General features: G+C 41.9%; 1 protein-coding gene across 3 annotated transcripts in view; it reads right to left on the bottom strand.

The window, feature by feature from the left end:
• LOC137188120 (capping protein, Arp2/3 and myosin-I linker protein 3-like) overlaps nucleotides 1-19,684 on the bottom strand; it is a 31,527-nt gene that overhangs the window by 9,885 nt on the left and 1,958 nt on the right. For 2 of the 3 annotated variants that reach the window (XM_067597545.1, XM_067597546.1), the window contains 29 exons: nucleotides 18,717-18,772; nucleotides 17,179-17,517; nucleotides 13,525-13,619; nucleotides 10,661-10,711; nucleotides 10,501-10,560; nucleotides 10,145-10,266; nucleotides 9,925-10,019; nucleotides 9,561-9,631; nucleotides 9,362-9,435; nucleotides 9,200-9,275; nucleotides 9,025-9,113; nucleotides 8,803-8,897; nucleotides 8,014-8,100; nucleotides 7,346-7,455; nucleotides 7,168-7,245; nucleotides 6,987-7,063; nucleotides 6,376-6,480; nucleotides 6,161-6,230; nucleotides 4,391-4,472; nucleotides 4,179-4,275; nucleotides 3,903-3,957; nucleotides 3,305-3,477; nucleotides 3,023-3,091; nucleotides 2,489-2,582; nucleotides 898-996; nucleotides 690-809; nucleotides 488-601; nucleotides 236-411; nucleotides 14-101 (listed from right to left, as the gene is read on the bottom strand). In XM_067597545.1, coding sequence (XP_067453646.1) covers nucleotides 14-101; nucleotides 236-411; nucleotides 488-601; nucleotides 690-809; nucleotides 898-996; nucleotides 2,489-2,582; nucleotides 3,023-3,091; nucleotides 3,305-3,477; nucleotides 3,903-3,957; nucleotides 4,179-4,275; nucleotides 4,391-4,472; nucleotides 6,161-6,230; nucleotides 6,376-6,480; nucleotides 6,987-7,063; nucleotides 7,168-7,245; nucleotides 7,346-7,455; nucleotides 8,014-8,100; nucleotides 8,803-8,897; nucleotides 9,025-9,113; nucleotides 9,200-9,275; nucleotides 9,362-9,435; nucleotides 9,561-9,631; nucleotides 9,925-10,019; nucleotides 10,145-10,266; nucleotides 10,501-10,560; nucleotides 10,661-10,711; nucleotides 13,525-13,619; nucleotides 17,179-17,236 — 2,580 coding nt within the window. In that variant the 5' untranslated portion in view covers nucleotides 17,237-17,517; nucleotides 18,717-18,772. Of the gene's footprint in view, nucleotides 1-13; nucleotides 102-235; nucleotides 412-487; nucleotides 602-689; nucleotides 810-897; nucleotides 997-2,488; nucleotides 2,583-3,022; nucleotides 3,092-3,304; nucleotides 3,478-3,902; nucleotides 3,958-4,178; nucleotides 4,276-4,390; nucleotides 4,473-6,160; nucleotides 6,231-6,375; nucleotides 6,481-6,986; nucleotides 7,064-7,167; nucleotides 7,246-7,345; nucleotides 7,456-8,013; nucleotides 8,101-8,802; nucleotides 8,898-9,024; nucleotides 9,114-9,199; nucleotides 9,276-9,361; nucleotides 9,436-9,560; nucleotides 9,632-9,924; nucleotides 10,020-10,144; nucleotides 10,267-10,500; nucleotides 10,561-10,660; nucleotides 10,712-13,524; nucleotides 13,620-17,178; nucleotides 17,518-18,716; nucleotides 18,807-19,684 lie in introns of those variants that run through there. The other variant, XM_067597547.1, reaches the window with a different exon arrangement.

Genomic DNA, 19,684 nt, shown 5'->3' with positions numbered 1-19,684 from the left:
ACTTTGTATTTACAAGAGTCTTATGGGTGGCGTAGAGCTCCTGCAGGATTTGGTCCACGATGGAGTTGGTGAGATAGGAAACCACTGACAGCTTCACTTCTCTGCAGAAGATTGGGTTAGAGGAAAGGGAGAGACAGCCGGGAGGAGGTTTGGTAAAAGTGAGAGCAAATCAATAACCTACTTATCAAATTCAGACTTATTGATCCAACCCTCTGCTGCTACATCTCGCTCTTACTCTAAGGCTCGGTGAATGTCCTGCGCTGCTCTTTCCATCAGGGCAGTGCGAATGGCAGAGCGAGGGATGGACACACGCTCCGAGACGGATGAGAGCGTTGGACTCAATTGCTCTGCCGCAGAGGAAGATAAAGGACAGAGCTCACGACAGAGAGACACCATTGAGTCCACAATCACCTGCAAAGGATGCCACTGTTCAGTAACTCCATCATTTGTTACAGATCACGTTGTTAAAAGACGCCATCAGACCTACCTGAAGCTCCTTGTCTGCAGCTTTGGCGAGTTCACCAGCAAGAGAGTCCAGTCTCTGCCGCACTGGCCCGTCCACAGACAGCACATGAGCCAACTCACACAGTGAAGGGTAGAGCTTGGAGCATCAGAGAGAAAAAATGTATTCAGATTGCTGTGCGACTGTAATGCAGACATTGTATTCTAATACATTTCACATCACTCACAGCACGGGAGTTCCTGGCCTCTTTTAGCACTTGTTTAGCAGCTTGAATCTCCTCCATCTCTCCGACACCTCGTAAAATACACACCTGCTGCTGGACACGCACACAGAGGCGCTCCATCACCTTGGAAACAGACAGGCAGGGGAGTGTTATCGGCACATATACGCAAAAAACAATCATACACAGAGGCTAAGTGCAGACATAAACACACCTGTTCGGCAGTGCTTGTGACCAGGCCTTGGTGCAGCCTTAGAGCCTGCCTCTGAGAGAAGCGCTGGGTCTGGTTGTTCCTCACCAGAGATCGCTGGATCTGTGCACCAGAGAGGCAGCAGAGTTATTCTCTGTCTGAATATAATGATGAGCACAAAAACATGAGCGGACAGACAGAAAAAGACAAGGTAATGATGCAACAGACATGTTGTTGCAGCGGAAACAAAGTGAAAGGATGCAGAGAAGAGGCTGTATCATTTATCTATATTTAGGTCATTTATTTATCTGGTGAATCAGAAAGTGCCACCACTCTGCGTGAAACTGTATTGATTTCTTCAGCAGTAGGATTTTTATGATAAAAATGACTCTGGTGCAATAGTGCCTCAGATCTGCTCTGTCTTTTATCTTTTTGGATGCAGTTTCTCTGTCTGACACTTTTAAAGGCAGGTTCATGTTTTTAGCCACAAGCATGGCTCTACAAATTTAGTACAGACATTCATGTTCCCCAGAGGATGACAAAATTACTTTTGTAACCCCTGGATTCTTCCACTAACGCTACCATTAGGTTGACATTTTGAGTTTTTGGTGAAATATCTTGACATCTGCTTGATGGATTGGCCCAAGTTTGTACAGCCGTTCATGTCCCGCAGAGGGTGACGCCTACTGGTTTCTGTGATCTTCCGTTTTCTTTTAGCGTCACCATGAGGTTTACTTTTGTGGTTAAAACTGAAATGTCTTGACAACTGTTGGATAGATTGCCATGAAATGTGTTCATGCATCACATAGGATGATTAATGATAACTTTGGTGTTTAGTGCTAATTAGCAAATGTTAGCATGTTAACACACTAAACTAAGATGTGTTAGCATTGAGCTCAAAGCACTGCTGTGCGTAAGTACACTTGTTCAAGACTATCTTAAAGCCCCAGAAATCTTGGTTTCAATTATTATGCAATTCTCTATAACAATAAATATTAATTACTATATGAATTAATCAAAGATAAAGTGTAGGAAAATAAACATTCTGAGTTACAATTCATTAAGAGTTTAACTCTCAAAAACTCTGTTCTTTTATTTCATCCAGACAGTGTGGTTTGATCAACGTAGGCAAACGACAACACAACTGTCATCCAATTTTAATTCAAATGTTGCTAAACTCTGATAGGTGCACGGAAATTTGTGACATCACCTTGTCGTAACTTAGCCCCGCCCATTTCAAACCAGTGAGAAAAGCACAAAGAAATGCAGAAAATCTCTCATGTATAACTAAAACTGCTTTAACTTTGGCAGAAAGTTGCTTATAGTAAGAGTATGATTGAGAAAATAGGTTTCTGGGCCTTTAAAACAATACTCACAATAACTTATCGTTTGTCCTGTCTAAAGAGATCTAGGCCTAAATCTCTTCTCATTTCTGATCCCAGTCACTTGATGCAATGACGGTTCAAAATAATGCAAGATGCAAGACAACATGATAACAACATGTTGTTGCCAACTAGTGATATTTCTTCAAATGTCCCATATTTTGTTGAATCTTTTGAATTTAAGTTTTTATTTCTGACAATGACTGTGAGAATGATTGGTCTCTGATGTCAACCTTGGTCAGTGCCTGCTCTGTCCTCTCTGGGGCGCTGCGGTACGCCTGGCTGATGTCACTTACAGGTAGAGGCATGTACTGCAAGGTGAAATTACTGAAGGAGGAAAGATCAGAAGAGGAAGGAAGAACAGGAAGGGTTGAGTTATTGCAAGAGAAAGTAACAGACTACAAAGAGAAAATAAAGTAGGTTACAGATTCAAGGGTTAGTTAAGGTTAATATCCCCAACTGGACTGAGCTCATCCAAAAATATCCCTCCTATGCCATGTGGCGAGTGAGTAATACTTTGATCTTTGCAACCATGTCATCCTTAGCCTAAAGGTAAGTCTGGACCATTTAAGATAGCAAAGTGGAAAACAACAATTTGCTTGGCTCACATTGCAAATTTCAACGTGTTTGAATGTCCTAAAATAGAAGGCAATTCTATCACGGCTTCTCAAAATACCATTCTTGCAGCAGGTATATAAGGTATCCTCTCATTTACTGACTGGCGCACATGCATGAAATACCTGTCTATGACGTTTTAATTCTCTTACTGTTCAAGTGCTCGGGCCACATCGAGAAATCCTGCTGCGGAGGTGTTGTTGCGATCCCATGTCACACTCCTGCAGGACACAGTTATGAGTTGCATTGAACACAAACCCCCATATATTGTAGAACATTAATTACACTGCAGAAAACACAGACATCCACTCCCTCTAAATCATCCCTTCTTTCCCCTTGCACTGCATTTATTTCTCCCCTCATCCCCCTGGTGACAAGTAGATACTGTCATTCATGGATTCACCCACAGGATGTACGTGTACTGGCAGCTTCACCTGAGCGTGGTGTTGATCTGCAGGGCTTTGCTCAGCATCTTGGCTCCGATGTCGTCCATGTTGTTCCCGCTCAGGTCGACTTTTCTCAGGCAGGTGTTGCTGCCCAGAGCGTTGACCAGCACGGTGCCCCGAGAGCGCAGGCGCGAGTCAGTCAGGGACAAAGTCTGCAGGGCCTGTAGAGGGGGAAACAAACAACAAAGGAATAAATGAGGTAGATGAAAAAAACAGATAAAATTGAGTTAGGGGAAAGAACAGGGGACTGAAGAGAACAAAGTGTGGTGATGAAATTTACTGCATAGTGATGTGACTACTCACCCGCATGACTTTACATGCTGTGTGTATGAATTATTTACAATATGTGTGTTTCATGATATGGACACTGTACCCACAAGGGTAAAAGAGAAACACTAATAATTCATGATACAGAGACACATCTACAGTGAAACATAATGCACGAACGATGTGTTTCCTATTTACTTAACATCATTTCTTTTCGGATTTGAATGGTATTTTATGGAGTAAAAACCAATGCCAGCAAACTGTTAATTTTGCATTTAACAGTATGTTTTTATGCCTTTTTTTCTGTGTTATCACTCACACATTCCTCCTCTTGTATGAGCTGAACCAGCTTCTGCAGGACTTCATCCAGAACCCTGCAGATACAAACCGTGGAGACAGAGACGAGACTGGATGAGCTGGCACGAGTCATTTCCTGCCGCTTGCAAGCTGCCTGCCCGAGGAGCGGCAGCCGCTTATGAAAACGGAAGTAAAATCACAGATATATTTATTCAAGCTGGCACATGATGCGCACACGCTTGCTTTTGCAAACACACACATAACTGCAGTAAAGTGTGACATAGAGCACCAGCAGCACCTGTTTTTGATGTTGAAGTTCTTGCCGAGATGAAGGTGTTTGAGGGAGGGGTGTCTGGAGAGGGCTGGCAGGACTGTGAGCAAGTCTGCATCGAGACCTGTCAACACACAAACACACACACGCTTTATCCATTAGCAGCACACTTAAAACTCGGTTGCTCGAGGACAAAAAGTCAAGGTCACAGAGGGATGTGTTGCAGCATGCCACTGTACCATTGTCTGAGATATCCAGAGTGCCGATAGAGGAGACTCTGGGGAAGAGTTCCTGGATTACAGCAGCCCCTGCAGACCTTAGCTGAGGCGAGAGACACAGCCAGAGAGAGGGGGAGACAGAGGGGAAAACCAACATGTGCACAGACATGAATCAAAGTCATTTTAGGTTCACTCTTTGGGGAATAGTTCTATTTTCCACAGTGAGATAAATTAACCCCTTTTTTATGAGCTTCACCTTGCTTGTGATCAGCAGCAGCTCTGCTCAGTGGTAGAAAAAACACTTTCTGCTATGTGTTAGCTTAGCATTTGTTTGTTTTTTTTGCTTACAAAACTAAATATACATATCCTAATTATCTGGAAGAGCTGTTTCCGCTGTTAGAGAGCAGCTGTAAGCAGCAAATTCCTCTACTTTTAATAGGTGATGCTACTGATCCCACAGGAATCCAGCCATCAGTAATGGAACTTAACTAAATACATTTACTAAAACAGTGTTTCTAGGTACAATTTAGAGGTACTTGTGCTCTACTGGAGTATTCCATTCATGCTACGGTAACAATACTTCAATACGTTTCAGAGCAAAATATTGTATTTCTTAATATCACATTTATCTGACAGCATCAGTTACTACTTAATTCAAAGTTTAATATTTTACACACAAAACATGTGATCATCAATCCAATATAATATATGTAATGTGACACTTACCTGCATAATGCGTACTTGAACTTTTAATACTTAATTTTATTTTGCTGATAATACTCCAGTACTTCTACTTAAGTAACCTTTTGAGTTCAATTGTTTTTTGGGGTTTTTTTTTGGTACTTTTACCTGATTACTGTAAGGCTAATATTCACTCTCCTCTTAGCTCTGATTTTGGTCTCCACCAACTCTTGAGGGAAATATCTGACTCTTTAGCTGCTCAATGCTCAACTATGTTCACCAGCTTGTCGCTAGCTTTGTCTGTCTGCTGTGTGGTGCTAGGCGGGAAATGTACACTGATGAGAGCAGTGAGAGTGAACCAAAACTGTAAAGTTTAGGGCCGCAAATCAAAACAATTAAGTACAAGATGCTAAAACGTTCCTTAGAGTTGAGGTTAACTGCCAAATCAGGTGATTCTCTCTGGGTTCATCACTATGAGCAACATATTCTACAGTACATATAATCATTTGATCAGTTGTTACTATAAAATACTGATTATAGCTGCTTTAGGTAAATGATCTGAATACTTGCCAGTCGGTGAATTAAGCTAGGCTAAGGTCATGATTCAGGATACCTTTCATTCACTTTCTTGCCAAGAATTAGACAAGAAGATTGATAGCACACTCATGTTTATCTGTTAAATATGAAGCCACAGCTAGCAGCAGGTTATCTTAGTTTAGCATAAAGACTGGAAACAGAGGGAAACAGCGAGCCTAGCAAAATCTGTCCACCAACACCTCTAAAGCTCACTAGTATTTTGTTTGCTTAATCCCTATCCCTTTAACAAAACAAACAGTAGAAACAAGTTTCATTTTTATGCAGGATTACGTGCCAGTTTATTTCTTGACCGGGAGAAATTGCTTCCTGAAGTCTTGTCATCACCAAACCAGCGGAGATGTATGGAAATGACTTCTCCTGGCCAAGAAATAAACATAAAAAAGTTTAACTATTTCTTTTAACTTCATTTCGAGACGTGAAAAATGCACCCAAGAATTTCCTATACCCTGGATGAGAAGAGAAAAAACAAACTATCCTTTTAACTCTAACATGATGCCATAGATGAACTCTTACCTCACAGCCACTGATGTCCAGATGAAGGTCATTGATATGAGGATTGGAGGTTAACCCTGTTAGGACAGCCCTGCGGATTCAGCAAGAAGAGAAGTGGTTGACAGAGAAAGGACGAGGAGAGGAAGCAATAAAGGCTCAGCTGAGCATATCTATATACATCAAGTCTGCCTTCATTGCAGAAGAGTTTGGATAAAAGGGAGGGAAGAAGGCGATACCTCAGAACATCAGGGGGCAGCTTCATAGAGGCCAGGCTGACATGAGTGAGGCTGAAGGCTGAGCTGAAGAACTGACGGAACAATGGCAGCGTGTCCTTCACTTTTCTATTGGATTAAAAAAAAAACTGAGATGAAAGACTGGAGAAGTGAGGAGATAACAGAGAGAGTGGGATGGGATGAGACTGGCCACACAGAAGAGCTGAAGTCATATTGTTGACATGCTGGGTAAATATGAGTAAATATGCAGTGCTGGGTGCAGAGCACTGACATAGAATGAGAAACAGAGTGAATATTGCTTTGGTGTAAGAGTGGGGTCAAATGATAGATAGCTCTGCTTAAATATTCATGAGTCTTATCTATGCAGACAGTGCCGAGACTTCTCGTTTTAAACGGCAGAAGACACACCCACAGAGAGGAAACACAATGTTCCAGTGATTCCCACAAAGCTCATTTCTGACTTCCCATTAAGCAAGAGATGATGATAATGGCAAACAGAAAGAGCGAGAGAGAGGGCAGGATGAAGCCTTTAAGGTGAAGTAAAGAGGATATCTTCCCAGATTTAGATTTGCAGCTGCCTTCATTGTTTAGGTAATCTTAAAGATATGACTAACCTGTGGGAGAAGGAGTTTTTGGAAAGATTCAGAAAGGAGAGATCAGCACAACACCCCCTCAGAAGAGCCCCAAATAGCTGCATGAGACACAGGGAGGAAACAGTTAATCTGGTCTGAGGGTTGCACAGACATTTAAAATTGCACATAAACACTTGAAAATCTCCAGACATTAAAAACTTACTGAGTCCACAGAGCAATCTGTGCCTGACAGATCCAAATGAACCAGGCAGTTGGGCTGAGACAAGAAGAGATACAAGTTCTGCAAATGGAAAGCAAGATGAAGAGAGACATCATATTAAAAGTGGTGTATAAATGGAACAGTGTGTTTTGTTGTTTCCAGATGGGTTGTGCTTTCTGACCGAAGCATCCTCCCCGGAGAGGACCCCTGGGTTCTTGCTCAGGTCCAGGTGCAGGAGGGAGTTTGAGTACTCATCACTGGAGCACAGAGCCTGAGAGAGAGACACTACTCCTGAAAGAGAGAGAGAGAGAGAGAGAGAGAGAGAGAGAGAGAGAGAGAGAGAGAGAAGGAGGGGGGCAGACAGATAAAAGGAACGAGAGAGAGGGGGGGAAATATTACAAGACAGAGAACACTCTCAAAACATTTTGTGTGCTTACATTATTCATACACATCTGCAGCAGGTATCAGTGGATGCAATGTGTAGCAGTGCACAGTATCTGCCTGGTTCAATGTAATATTTAAATTCTCCACTGGGTACATGGTAAGATGAGACAGTAACAGGAGGCATGCTGCGGGGCTGCACCAGACATCATAAGTCAATATGGAGACATAGCAGGATGAAAATGTGAGACAAAGCTCCTCGCAGGAGAATCATCTGGATCTTTGGATGTTTTAGATTCCCTACCGACAATCTAAGAATTAAAACAGTTGTGGGTAATTAACTAATTTCTACCTGATTTTGGTGAGTTACTGTCATGCACTGTGGGAAACTGTGGAAACACTTTCTTGACATTACTGAACTTTGAAAAGGGAAAGCAGAGAAGAAATTAGAGTGGGGAGGGCCCAAACCTTTGGAGGTGAGTGAGGTCTTGGAGAGGTTGAGGAGACGCAGTCCCTTGCTAAGGCGACACACCTGCTGGATTAAGTTGGACACACCTATAGCAGGAATACAAGAGAAAGTACAAAAATTAAGTTACAGAATTAGATTTAGATTAGATTTGTTTCTCAGGACCCTGGGGGAAAAAATGTAAGAGTAGCTGAAATCACGCTCTCGTTTATTTTTGTTTTGTCCTGTTGTACATGATTATTGGATTAAAGTAGTGAGATGGTTTTCTTGGGTACTTAAGAAAAAGATAAAACCGTATAGTTCTCGGCCATCTTTGGCTGTTCTGAAACAACAACAAAAAAAAATTGTATAGCCATTAATGTGGGGCATGGTCACAGCCAAAAAAACATTACACTCATCTGATCCACCATGTTTTAAAACGTGCTGAAAAAAGACGCTTTTTACCATTCAAATGTAAAAGCTTTGCTAATCTAACTCTGAGACAACTCTGAGAAGTGTTTTGGATGTCTGGAGGCCTTTCTTTGACTATTTTTAGAAATCATTTTGTCCATTTAATGATTTATTCTAAGGGGTGAAGCCAAATCCCAACCCCCTATATCTTTGATTTTTTTTTTCTTCTTTTAAGTGTGTATGCTCTTTTTGTTCTTGTTAGTTTTTATGTCTTTCCTCTTGATCTGTAAAATAGAAAAAAACTGAAAATTAATTGCATATTAAAACTTTTAGACATTTCTGCCCTGGACCTCAGATCAGCTAAATTAAACAACCAAAGAGAAGCTGATTTTCCATTTTACCTTGGTTGTCCAGTGAGTTGTGGGCCAAGTTGAGTGAGTGGATGACAGAAGCAGGGTTTTCTGAAAGAGCAGCCGACATCTTGTGTGGGAAGTCTCTGCAAAATCAACAGTTATGTATGGAAAAACATACAATATGTTGTAAATACAGACAAGCACATGAGAGACTTAGCATTGCACTTTCATTAAGTTGAGGGACTCATAAAAGACAGAATTAAAACTCACGATTTTAACCCAGCATTCTCCAGAGTGATCTCCTCGAGGCTGGAGGATTTGCTGACTGTATGCAGAACCTGCTCCGTGACCTCAGACCCCTGACACAAACAGGAAACATTTAAACTTTTCACCTTTTTTTTCATGCTTCAGTGACTCAACAGCGACACATGAAGTTTACACTTACTATACGCAAGTCTTTGCAGTACAGTTTAGTGAACCAGGTGTTGTATGCCATTGATGCGACAATCACCGCCAAATCCCTGGAAAAGATAAAGATGAGGTAAGTAAGGCAACACATTTAGGATGTAATCATTTTTGACCACTCATGACTCTTTTTCTCTCTCACCTGCTCTCCAGGTGGCTGAAGTCCAGCAGGTTAAACTCTCGGTTGTCCTGGGAGTGATAGATGGTGTCCACATCCTAGGAGCAACAATCCCCATGAGCCTGTTAGCTGCAGTATATGACCCCCCTCATTTTGTGCACAGCACTGTGTGTAACACTCAAAAGCACTCACAGTGACACAGGCACAGTCCCACAGCTCTTACCCACTGCACTTCCTCCTTGCAGCTGATGCCATTATAGTCGCACAGAGCGGCGTAGGTCTCTGAGAAACCTCCTGAGAGAGGCGGGCAGGAGGAAAAATCAGGGGAGAAAACAAACAAAAAAAGAATCTTAGATAATGTGAACAGCTGCTTCCTTCAGCGATGAGGGGAGAAAAGGGAGGAAAATGCACACAGACACATTTGTCCAAATGATCAATCTTTTATTTGTGTGACGAGGAAATTAATAAAAGAACATCTGGGAGAGCTTTTGTGAAGTATGCGAACCAACTTCCACTTGTTTGTGCCAAATGGTGCACATGCATGCGTGTGTGCAAATTCCCATATTTGATGATAATGTCTCCTTTACCACAGGCCCTCTGGGTTTCCACTGAAGCCTCTGAGCTGGGTGAATACTTCCTGCTGCCCTCAGAAAGGTCACTGTCTGAATGACAGATGGAGGGGCTGCAAAGATGAAAGAAAAACACATACTGTAAGAAATCATTTATCTTTAGATTACTGGGTAAATAAAGGTCAGTCTTCTTTAAAGTTTCTGATTATCTTGCGCTGCACAGATATGTGACACTTACGCAAAAATGGAGTTGTTGAATATTCGAGACAGTGCGAAATTAATATGGCTGACCACATGATTGAGGTGTTCCCGTGACTCAAACCTCAGGGTGAAGCTGGACTTGTCAGTGTCGATAATAACCTACACAGAAAATGGAACTGTAAGCAATTTACAACAAAAGACAGAAACTTGATAAGAGAGTGTTGACAGACTCGGGGCTATTTTGATAAATGCATTTAATGCTTTTTGTCATTCCTTGAAGGCCAAAGTGTAAATGTAACCACTAAGTTATACAACTTCTCAGACAATCAGTCAGACATAACAAGGGAGCGGTGTGCATGCAGAGTTCAGTTCAGTACTAGTGTTAAAATTCACCTGGTGTTCAGGATGAGAATTCAAAGCTCGAATCTCCAAGAAGTTAAATGTGGTTTCAACCTGTTGTCACACATATAGTCGACAAAGTTAAGGTTTCAGCCGGCATTGAGGAAGAAAAAGCTTTATACTGTGAGTGGAGACAGAGAGCAGTAAGAAGTACCTTAGCAGGTATCTTTGGCGCCAGGAAATAGAGGCGCCATGTTGTGAGGACCTAAAGAAAGAGAATAAAGCAAATTGAATCAAGATTGCGGAAAAGTTCACTGCACAGTCACACTCCCCATGGAGAGAAAACAGTCCCAGGAGTTTCCATGGTAATGATGAGAGGGAAATGAGGAGTCCTTTCCATATTCATGTATTGATCCAGCTAAAAGCCCTTTATGACAGAGACACGTTGTCTGACATTAATAGATTAACAAACTGCCATACAGGCTGAAAAATGACGGCATGTTGTAATGTTTTAATCACATTCTCACAAATACAAGATGTTATTTCATTAGCATTACATTACTTCTGCTGTGGGCAAACATCAAAGTGGCTCATATATTTAATTTGCGACACACACAGCGGGGCTTTCGGCTCAACAGGCAATCAATTCTGGTTGTTCAGCATCTCCCCGGATCTTCAATATAAGAACTTAAAAGGAAGAACCACACATTTTCTCTCTCTGCCCTTCAAGTGACAGGATCTGTTCCAGAGACAGAAATGCTGGTCATGCTGGGTCAGGATGCCAAATTAGCATTTTCAGTACAGTACCTCAGCTAATTTGGTGTCTGCAGTCCAAGATGCAAGGTAAGTTTTAGAGCAATCTTGATGTGAGTTTGGACGTGACAATTTGAAAGCAAACCGAGACTTTATTTGTGCATCTCCATCTGAACGAGCACACACAGCACTTGTGTGACTGTTCGCACTTATTCTCAGCATGAAAACATTTGTGTCATGCAGCTGTTGGGTGAATCTGATTCTGCCCCTGATTCTTGTTCATGAGCAGCAATTTCTTTTTAGAAACACACCCTAAAAAGTCAGTGTCTCTCCCCATCAAGGCAAACTAAGAATAGAGACACTTTGGCATTTCGCTGATCTCCACCAGCCCCTTAGTACTGCCCTCTGCTCTTTTTCTTCTCCTCTTCTGCTCCGTCGCTTCCAATCATTTACTCCATTCCCTCTGATGGCCCCACTAAAACACTCCCTCAAGACAAAGCCCCCTCAGTATGTCGAAAAGCAGTAATTAAATTACAGCTCGCCCACTCCTGTTGTGTTTTTTGGAGTGAGATGCTTGACACAGCCCTGTCAGAACCACACGCTGACAGCCATGTACACCCACACGGCAAGTGAGGTGTCTGAAAATGTAGTCACTCAAAATGTGCATGTGAGATGGAGTGAGAGGGGAGAGAGAGAGTAAAAGAGGGTGTGAGGAGGATCTGCGTTTCACTTCAAAGACTGTCTGAAGGAGTTGATTAAAAAGACCAGATTGTATCACATTACGGTGATGAGTTGGGGTTACGGGTGGTAGTTAAGAGAGAGCGTACGAGTAAATAGGAGTAAATCATACTGATGCAGCAGGAGAGGGAGAGAGACACTTATCAAAGTATTCCACATCAAAGAGAGCACACACACATCATGCTTATTATGGCATAAAAATATGCAGGAGTGCAGCAACAGGACAGATACTATAATCTTCTCTTGTTTGACAGTTTGGGTGAGGCCTCTGTAAGAAATCATCAAGATAAATTCATGTATCTTGGCGAAGCTGCAATGTCGAAGCACAACCATCGATCAAGACCTCAAGTGAGCTTCGACTCATCCCAACCACTCCTTACTTCGAACCAATTTTTTTCTGTGCAGTATGAACACAAAACACATTTAAGCTCTGCTCTCCCCAAAGCGCTAACAGAGTGTGATTGATCGAACTCCAATCTCCTTTTCCGTCTTCTAGGAGGACCCAGCAGGAGCGAGAACTCTAGCTTCCCAGTTCAGCTTTTAAGAGGAAGCAGTAAATGAGACATGGATTGGAAAGAGATTATTGAAAAGATGTTTCTGGCAGATAGACATATCAAAGTGTCTGAATATCAAAGGCTGTACATGCAGAAACTCTCCTAACTGCCCGTCCTCGCAACACGATGAATCATTAAAGCATCCACTGAGTGGAAGCGCTGCTCTGCCAAGGCGATGCTTGCTCGGCTGGGGATGAAAGCTCATTGGTTCATCAGGGGATTGCAGGAGGGGCAACCGGAGTCACTGGTCTTTTAAACGGTATAAAAACTACACTGACTTCACGGCAGTTGGACTGGAAATTTTATTTTTATATATATTGCTTATACGCACATGTGGTTTAGTCGCTGCACTTAAAGGAGCACTCAATCAATATAACCTGCTCTGTATGTGTATGTTACCCGTGTGGGATGAGCTTCGACATGTGTTAGGTGTCTGCTTGCATGTACATGTCTGCTGTATTCTAAAACCATCCTTCCATGGTCCGGTCTAAGTTCTTGGTCCATAGTGTGAGAGCTGATTGCCCTAGATTGTATCCAGATAGCTGGCAGAGCTTCACTCACTCAAATAGAGATTTCATATCTCTGTCCCATATTCTCTGATGAAAGCACCCCAGAATCAAAGGCTGTGAGCTGCTCAGCCCCCTACTGCCTCCACAGTGAGGCTCACAGACACAGAGGAATCCACAGCCGCTTCCACTGATACTGTCAATCCAATATTCATCCTGCCAAGCCACCAACAGCAGAGGGGCAGCAGTGGTAATGCACTTAGTAAGTGACCACACAATCGAGACAATCACCCTCACTGTTAAATCATGAAGAGTTTCAGGCCGGATGTCCAGTCTCCTCTGCCTGTCCAACGTTGTTACAGAGATCCATTAACACTGCGGTGGAAGTTAACATCAAAGACACTGTACATACATGATGCATGCATCAGTTTGTCTATGTAGCAGGATGAGGGAGTTAATTTACATCAGCAGCCCAGTGTTAAAGCAGAGCCCAGCCTTCAGTGAGCAGACTGAAAGCAGCAACTTACCAGTATTCTGTCCTCTGTTTTGCCATTTTTGGTGTCAAGCTTAATGCCACGAACAAACTTGATAGATGATTTATCAATAATCTTCCTGATGCTGTCTGCGGATCAAAAAAATGACATATGGATATGTGATGTTAGACATATATGCACAAACAAGGCCCTTAAAAGGAACATACAAGTGTTTTAACATGTTTTATCGCATTAATACAAAAAAACATATTACTGAGGGTTCTTAAAAGCATACTGCAATGTTTTAAATTTCTGATTTAGTTTTTCCTACTTTCCAGACAGCCGCTGGTTTTACTCATTTCAGTGTGGAAAAAGAAAATCAACTTGCCGAGACTAGACTAGACTGGAAGCTAGAGATAGGGAATTTATCACAGAGAAAATAATGTCTGCATTCATTTTTGTTATGTTCCGTTATCATTTGGTGGTAATGTAAATGAACAGGAAGTCTATATTGATTTGAAAATTATGCACTGCGCTACAACAATAACATCACTTTGATGGACATAAAATTAGACATAATATTCACTGTGCAGGATCACCTGTCACTGCACCTGGTTTTCTTTTTTTTAACGCATTTTGCCTTTATTGGATAGTGAAGTGGCAGACAGGAAATAAGAGGAGAGAGATGAGTATGACAACAAAGGTCCCTGGCAGGAATTGAACCGGGGACATTGCGGTTGTGTGGCATGCATAGTAACCATGAGGCTGCCAGGATGCTCCCTGCAAACTGGTTTTCATACAGTGTTGAAATAGCCTACAAGGTACTGGTCTAACAATTATCATGGTTGGCACAAATATGAAACACACATGATGCAAAGTTAATGGGATAAAAAGGCCGTTGATCTTCTAAGTTGAGATCACACACAAATCAAACCACGCTGACCTTTAGGTGGACAGGCCTGTATCCACATCTTCATTTATTAACTGAGGGATATGTCAGGTTTGTCATTTGAAACAGACCTGTCGTGGCATTTCAAATGATATAATAATCCAATGAACTTGAAGTCTGTATATATCCTGATGATTATAAATAAGTTACAAACCTCTTAAATGCAAAATGATACAATCTGCCTGAAACAGCGGAGCAAAAAGACTGAGAGGGTTTTAGGATGTGCTCTGAAACATAATTGCCTTTAGTGAGATGATGGGATGAAAGATTGGATTTCATGGATTGATCACTGATCAAATAGGAAACATAAAGGATACTTCTCATCTGTTTTGCTCATGAGTTCACCACAGTGCCATTACAAAGCCATTCTATTTTGTGGTATCATCAAAATGGTGTACAATATGCTCTAGCGTCATTTCTTCCTCACAGGAGAAACATGACACATCCATGCATCGGTGTTTGTGATTCATCGAGAACTGTTCCTGTCAAACAGCATCACCATCAGTGCTGTGACCCCTGACTTGTATACAGTATATAACCTGCCTGCCGTGCCAGAGGAAGCGTCTTACTCATAGGGTGGGAACTCACTGTATGGACACACTATCACAGTACAGTAGCTGGCAGGAATTACATGATTCAGCCTCTCCATTACTGTGGCTGCACAGGAGCCCAACCGATGAGTTTATGAGCAAATCAATACTAAGCTGGTGGGGTTTGGCACTGGACGTGATGCAGTCACACTGGACAGAAAAACATCTTTTTCTTTTTATTTCTAAAGCTTCATATTTGCTTCATATAAACTTTTAAATACATTTTGTGCCCCATAACTTACTTTGTAAGTGCTTTATGAAGGAATCTTTTAATGGTCAGTATGAACAGGAGGAATGACTACAGAAAGAAACACATGTGTCGATGTTCATTTGGGCACCTGACTGTTGTTTTAGGAATTGAAAAATTGTAAACCTATCCTTAAAATGCATTTACTCAAAAACTGTAATTACATATAATTTTCAGGTACTTGTTCTTTACTTGGGTATTTCTACTTTATGCTACTTTATAGTTCTCCTCCACCAGTTTTCAGAGAGAAATATTGCACTTTTTACTGCAGTATATTTATCTCCATCAGCTTTTACAACTTTGCAGACCAAGATTTAGCATGAAAAACACATGATCAGTTAATAAAGTGTGGTGAATTATTACAGATTAAATTACTTAACAGTATATAATGTAGTTAAAAGTAGCATCAACTTAACCTGCTACAACATTAAAATGCTGCTTACAAATGAATGCAGCTGTAATAATAATCCAATAATATCATGACACTGACAGGGTCCATTCAACTACAAAAAGCAGTTTCACTTTTGACACTTTAAGTACATTTTACTGATAATACTGTAACTCTTTAAGTAAGAATGGGGGTCCTTTACCTGTAATGGAGTATTTTTATACTGTAGTATTGCTACTTTTACTTATGTAAAAAATCTGAATACTTCTACTACTACTGTTCAAATGTACATTGTGGTAGTATCTCAGTGTTGGTAGGTTAAAGAACAGCTGATCTTCTTTCCAAAGCCCCAAAACATAGATAAATGCTCTTCTTTAAAATATAACTTCTAACTTATTCATAATGATGCTTGTTAGCCGTATAACGGTCACCCCTGTAGGAGCGAATACAGTATGAGAGCCACGGATGGCAACACTGGACTGACAATAATCTTAGTGCATCCAGAGAAGAAGTGTGAACTAAACTCTCATTCAGACGACCTTGTGCAGGCCTGTAGGCCACCAGGGCCCCGGTGGCCCCGGTGCTCCTCCTGTCAATCAGTAAGTGCAGGCATGGCAGGAAGAGGCGGTGCAGTGCCCAGCAGGTGACTGAATCAAGAGGCAGGGATTCCACTGGATTAATCATCACAGTGCGCCTAATAGAGGCATTAGGAGTAATTAACACAGCAGCAGAGTCCCTGCTACCCTGAGCATGTGTGGAGTGGGTGTCTGTGTGTGTGTGTCTGTCTTTTTGCGCGTGCGTTGCGGGCGCGAGCGTCGGTGATATTCAATTCGCGGCTGTGCTTTGACTTTGACATGTGTAAGCTGTTGCTGTTTGAGAAAAAAGGAACAAATATTTGTGCATTCTGTCGCACTAGGTTTGTTTCGCTCGTGCATTTTTTGTTGGCAAGATACGGTGAACATCTGCCTTTATCAGTCCCCGTCTCTTCACTTTCGCACGCACGCACGCACGCGCACAGTCACCACAACGCTCTGGCTGATATGGCTGCAGAAAAACAAAGATAAAACACTCAGGGGTTCCGGTTTACAGAGGAAAAACATACTCTTAAATAGGTGTGTTGGTTAAAAAAAAAAACGTACAGGGAGCAAAACGCTAACAGACCCACGAGTGCACATCATTATCTTCACAACGCCCCTTTTCCTCTCTGGCCTACGGCTGGGGTTTTTATTACCTGATCCTCCCCGAGGGGCATATTTAAAGCAAGGAATGTTTCTCCCATACTGTAAATAATTCATCTGCACATTAACTAATTCACATGCACAGAGAAGGGAAAAGGGCGCCCCGGAAAGCTTTAGGACAATATGTAAAGGTGTAGCTCATAACAATCATCCAATGCGTCTGTTCGGTCGCAGCCTCCGCCAGACGCGCGGAGGAAAAGCATCCCGAGCCTGAGCGCACGCACGCCGGGGGCGACCGCGGTTACAGCCCGCAGCAAGACAGGGAGCAAAATAACCAAGCAGCTGTCTTTACCCACCTGTGATATCCTTGCTCACACTCACGAAACCATATGCAGCGATCTCTTTAGTAGCCATGTCTGTTCCTCTCTCCTATGGCCACCCCCCTCCTCCTCTTCTTCACCTCCTCCCCAATGGCTCTCTCCCTCTCTCTCTTTCAGAAATGGACAAAAACGGTGGTCTCTCTGGCAGGCATTCCAGCAGCGCATCCGACAGCCCGACGCGCTTCCCGGAAGAAACCCTATGGATGTTGGGAGGCTGGATTTGGGAGCCACGGGAGGTGGAGGGAGGGACAGGGAGGTGGAGGGAGGGATGAGGAGGCGGAGATCACTGAGTGATAATGAGGCAGCCGTGGTTACCTGTGAAAGCACAGAGCACATGCAGGCTTAAAGGATAGGTTCACAGTTTTTCAGGTCTGTCTTAAAACAACAGCCAGGTGCCCATATGAACACTGAAAGAGGTTTTCCTCATTGTAATCATTCCTCCTGTTCATACTGGCTACTAAAAGATTCCCTTCAAATGTAAGTGATGGGGGAAGAAATCCACAGTGTGTCCACACAGTCATTTTGTGCAAAGATGCATTTAAAAGTTGTTCTGAAGCTTATATGAGGCTTCAGTAGTCTGAGTTAGTCATACCAAGCGGATATCTGCCACATTTACAGTCTATTTAGCATCTCCCTCTTTGTGTTTCCTCAGACAGTGTTTCCCTGTTGAGCTGATAGTAACAAAAAGAGGAACTTTGGCACTAAAAAGACCATAAGATTGAAAGATATCTACTTGATTTGACTCGTTTGGATGACTGAAGCTTCATATTAGCTTCAGATAAACTTTTAAATACATTTTTTGCACAGAAGGAGGACTGTGGATTTTGGGCCCCCATCACTTACATTGTAAGTGCATTATGAGGGGATCTTCTAATAGCCAGTATGAACAGGAGTGATTCTGGCAAGAAAACCCTGTTTCAATGTTCATTTGAGCACCTGACTATCATTTTAAGACAGACTTGAAAAATTGTGAACTTGTGCTTTAAATTACAGAGAAAATACACTGTAGTTTGGCTGTGAAAAGTTGACTGAAACGCCACAGATTATGATGAGAAACATTTGCTTTCTAGCAGTAATTCTATGGCTTGCAGCATTCATTGTCCTACAGAAAAAAGTAGTAAAAAAATAATTGACTGGGGGGTAAGATTTCCCTCATTTTATTTACCAAATACATTATCTGTTTGCAACTGATTGGATTAAATTAAATAAAACATATTGCTCCCCAAAGAGAAAATAAGCATCAACGTCAGCGAGCATTGGGTATGAGAAAGGAAAGTAGGACATACATAGAGCAAATAAGGAATAACAAAAGACAAACCAACAGCCTGAGCAAGTAGAAATGTATAAATAAAACTGGGAAAATGCAGGACTGGATTTCAGCATTGGCAGGATACAAAAAAACAACAGCATCACTATTTGGAACAGAACAAAAGAGAAAAAATTTCACATTTGCACAGAAAAGTTTTGTTTAGAAATGATAATAAATTATGAACTTAAGTTTTTGGGATCTTCACCTCTCTGCCTTTCTGTCCATCCCTGTGTTTTGCTGTCTGATGGCTCCGCCTGTTAACTGGATGACAGAGGAAGGAAATGTCTCCACCAAGATGACCATCTCTGTTTGGGGTGTTTGCTGTCTAATAGCCTGGCCAAAACTCCTCAGAACAGATACTATTATTCTCTGTCTCATAGCCTTAAAAAAATAGAAATGCTGTGGAAAACAAAACTGGACTGAAAATATACTTTGTTTTAAGTCCTGGGTATCTTAAAATCAATATTATTGTCACTTCCTCTTTTTTGTAAACACTTTTTTTGTGGAGTGTGTCTGCACGTCATCTAATTTTGGGCATTCAATCCTCGACAGAATGAACATCATCCTTATCTCCTCACTGCTGGGTGAGTATCACAGATAAAACCTGATTGACTGACACACACCTGCCTCTATTTGTTTACTATTAAATGACTGAATTCAGACAGACCTCTATCAGAGGACTTTTAGAAAAATCTGTGTGTTTTAATTTTTTAAAAAGTTCTTTACTGGTGGACAAAACAGAGTCCAGCTATTTTAAGAAGCATCTGCATTCAGCTGTCAGAGCGCTGCTGACTTAGACCCAAAGCTGTAACCTCTTATTTGATGCAGATATCAGTATGGTACAGTATGCAGGGTTATAAATTGTACTGGGCTGTTAGCCTGCAGCTGGGAGTTTCAGACAGTGCTGAATTAAAATGATCTGCACCAGCCAGAATCTCAAAAGGGCCAATGGAAATGATTTGGAGAGGGCTGCCAAATCGTTGTGTTGGCTATTCTGTCCATGAGTTATGTTCAAAACTGCATGTTACATTAACTGTACGTGTGTATGTACAGTATGGGGGTATCTGACAGGAAAATGCAGAAAATGTGTGTACATTCCTTCTGTTCCCATGGGGATGATAACCGTCTAAACAGTCTCATTAAGGAATAAGAAGCTCTCCTCTGTCACAGTGT

The sequence above is a fragment of the Thunnus thynnus genome, chromosome 8, assembly GCF_963924715.1.
Source record: "Thunnus thynnus chromosome 8, fThuThy2.1, whole genome shotgun sequence".
Taxonomy (NCBI): Eukaryota; Metazoa; Chordata; class Actinopteri; order Scombriformes; family Scombridae; genus Thunnus; species Thunnus thynnus.
The sequence above is the reverse complement of the archived record's forward strand: the minus strand, read 5'-3'. Positions and strand labels throughout refer to the sequence as shown.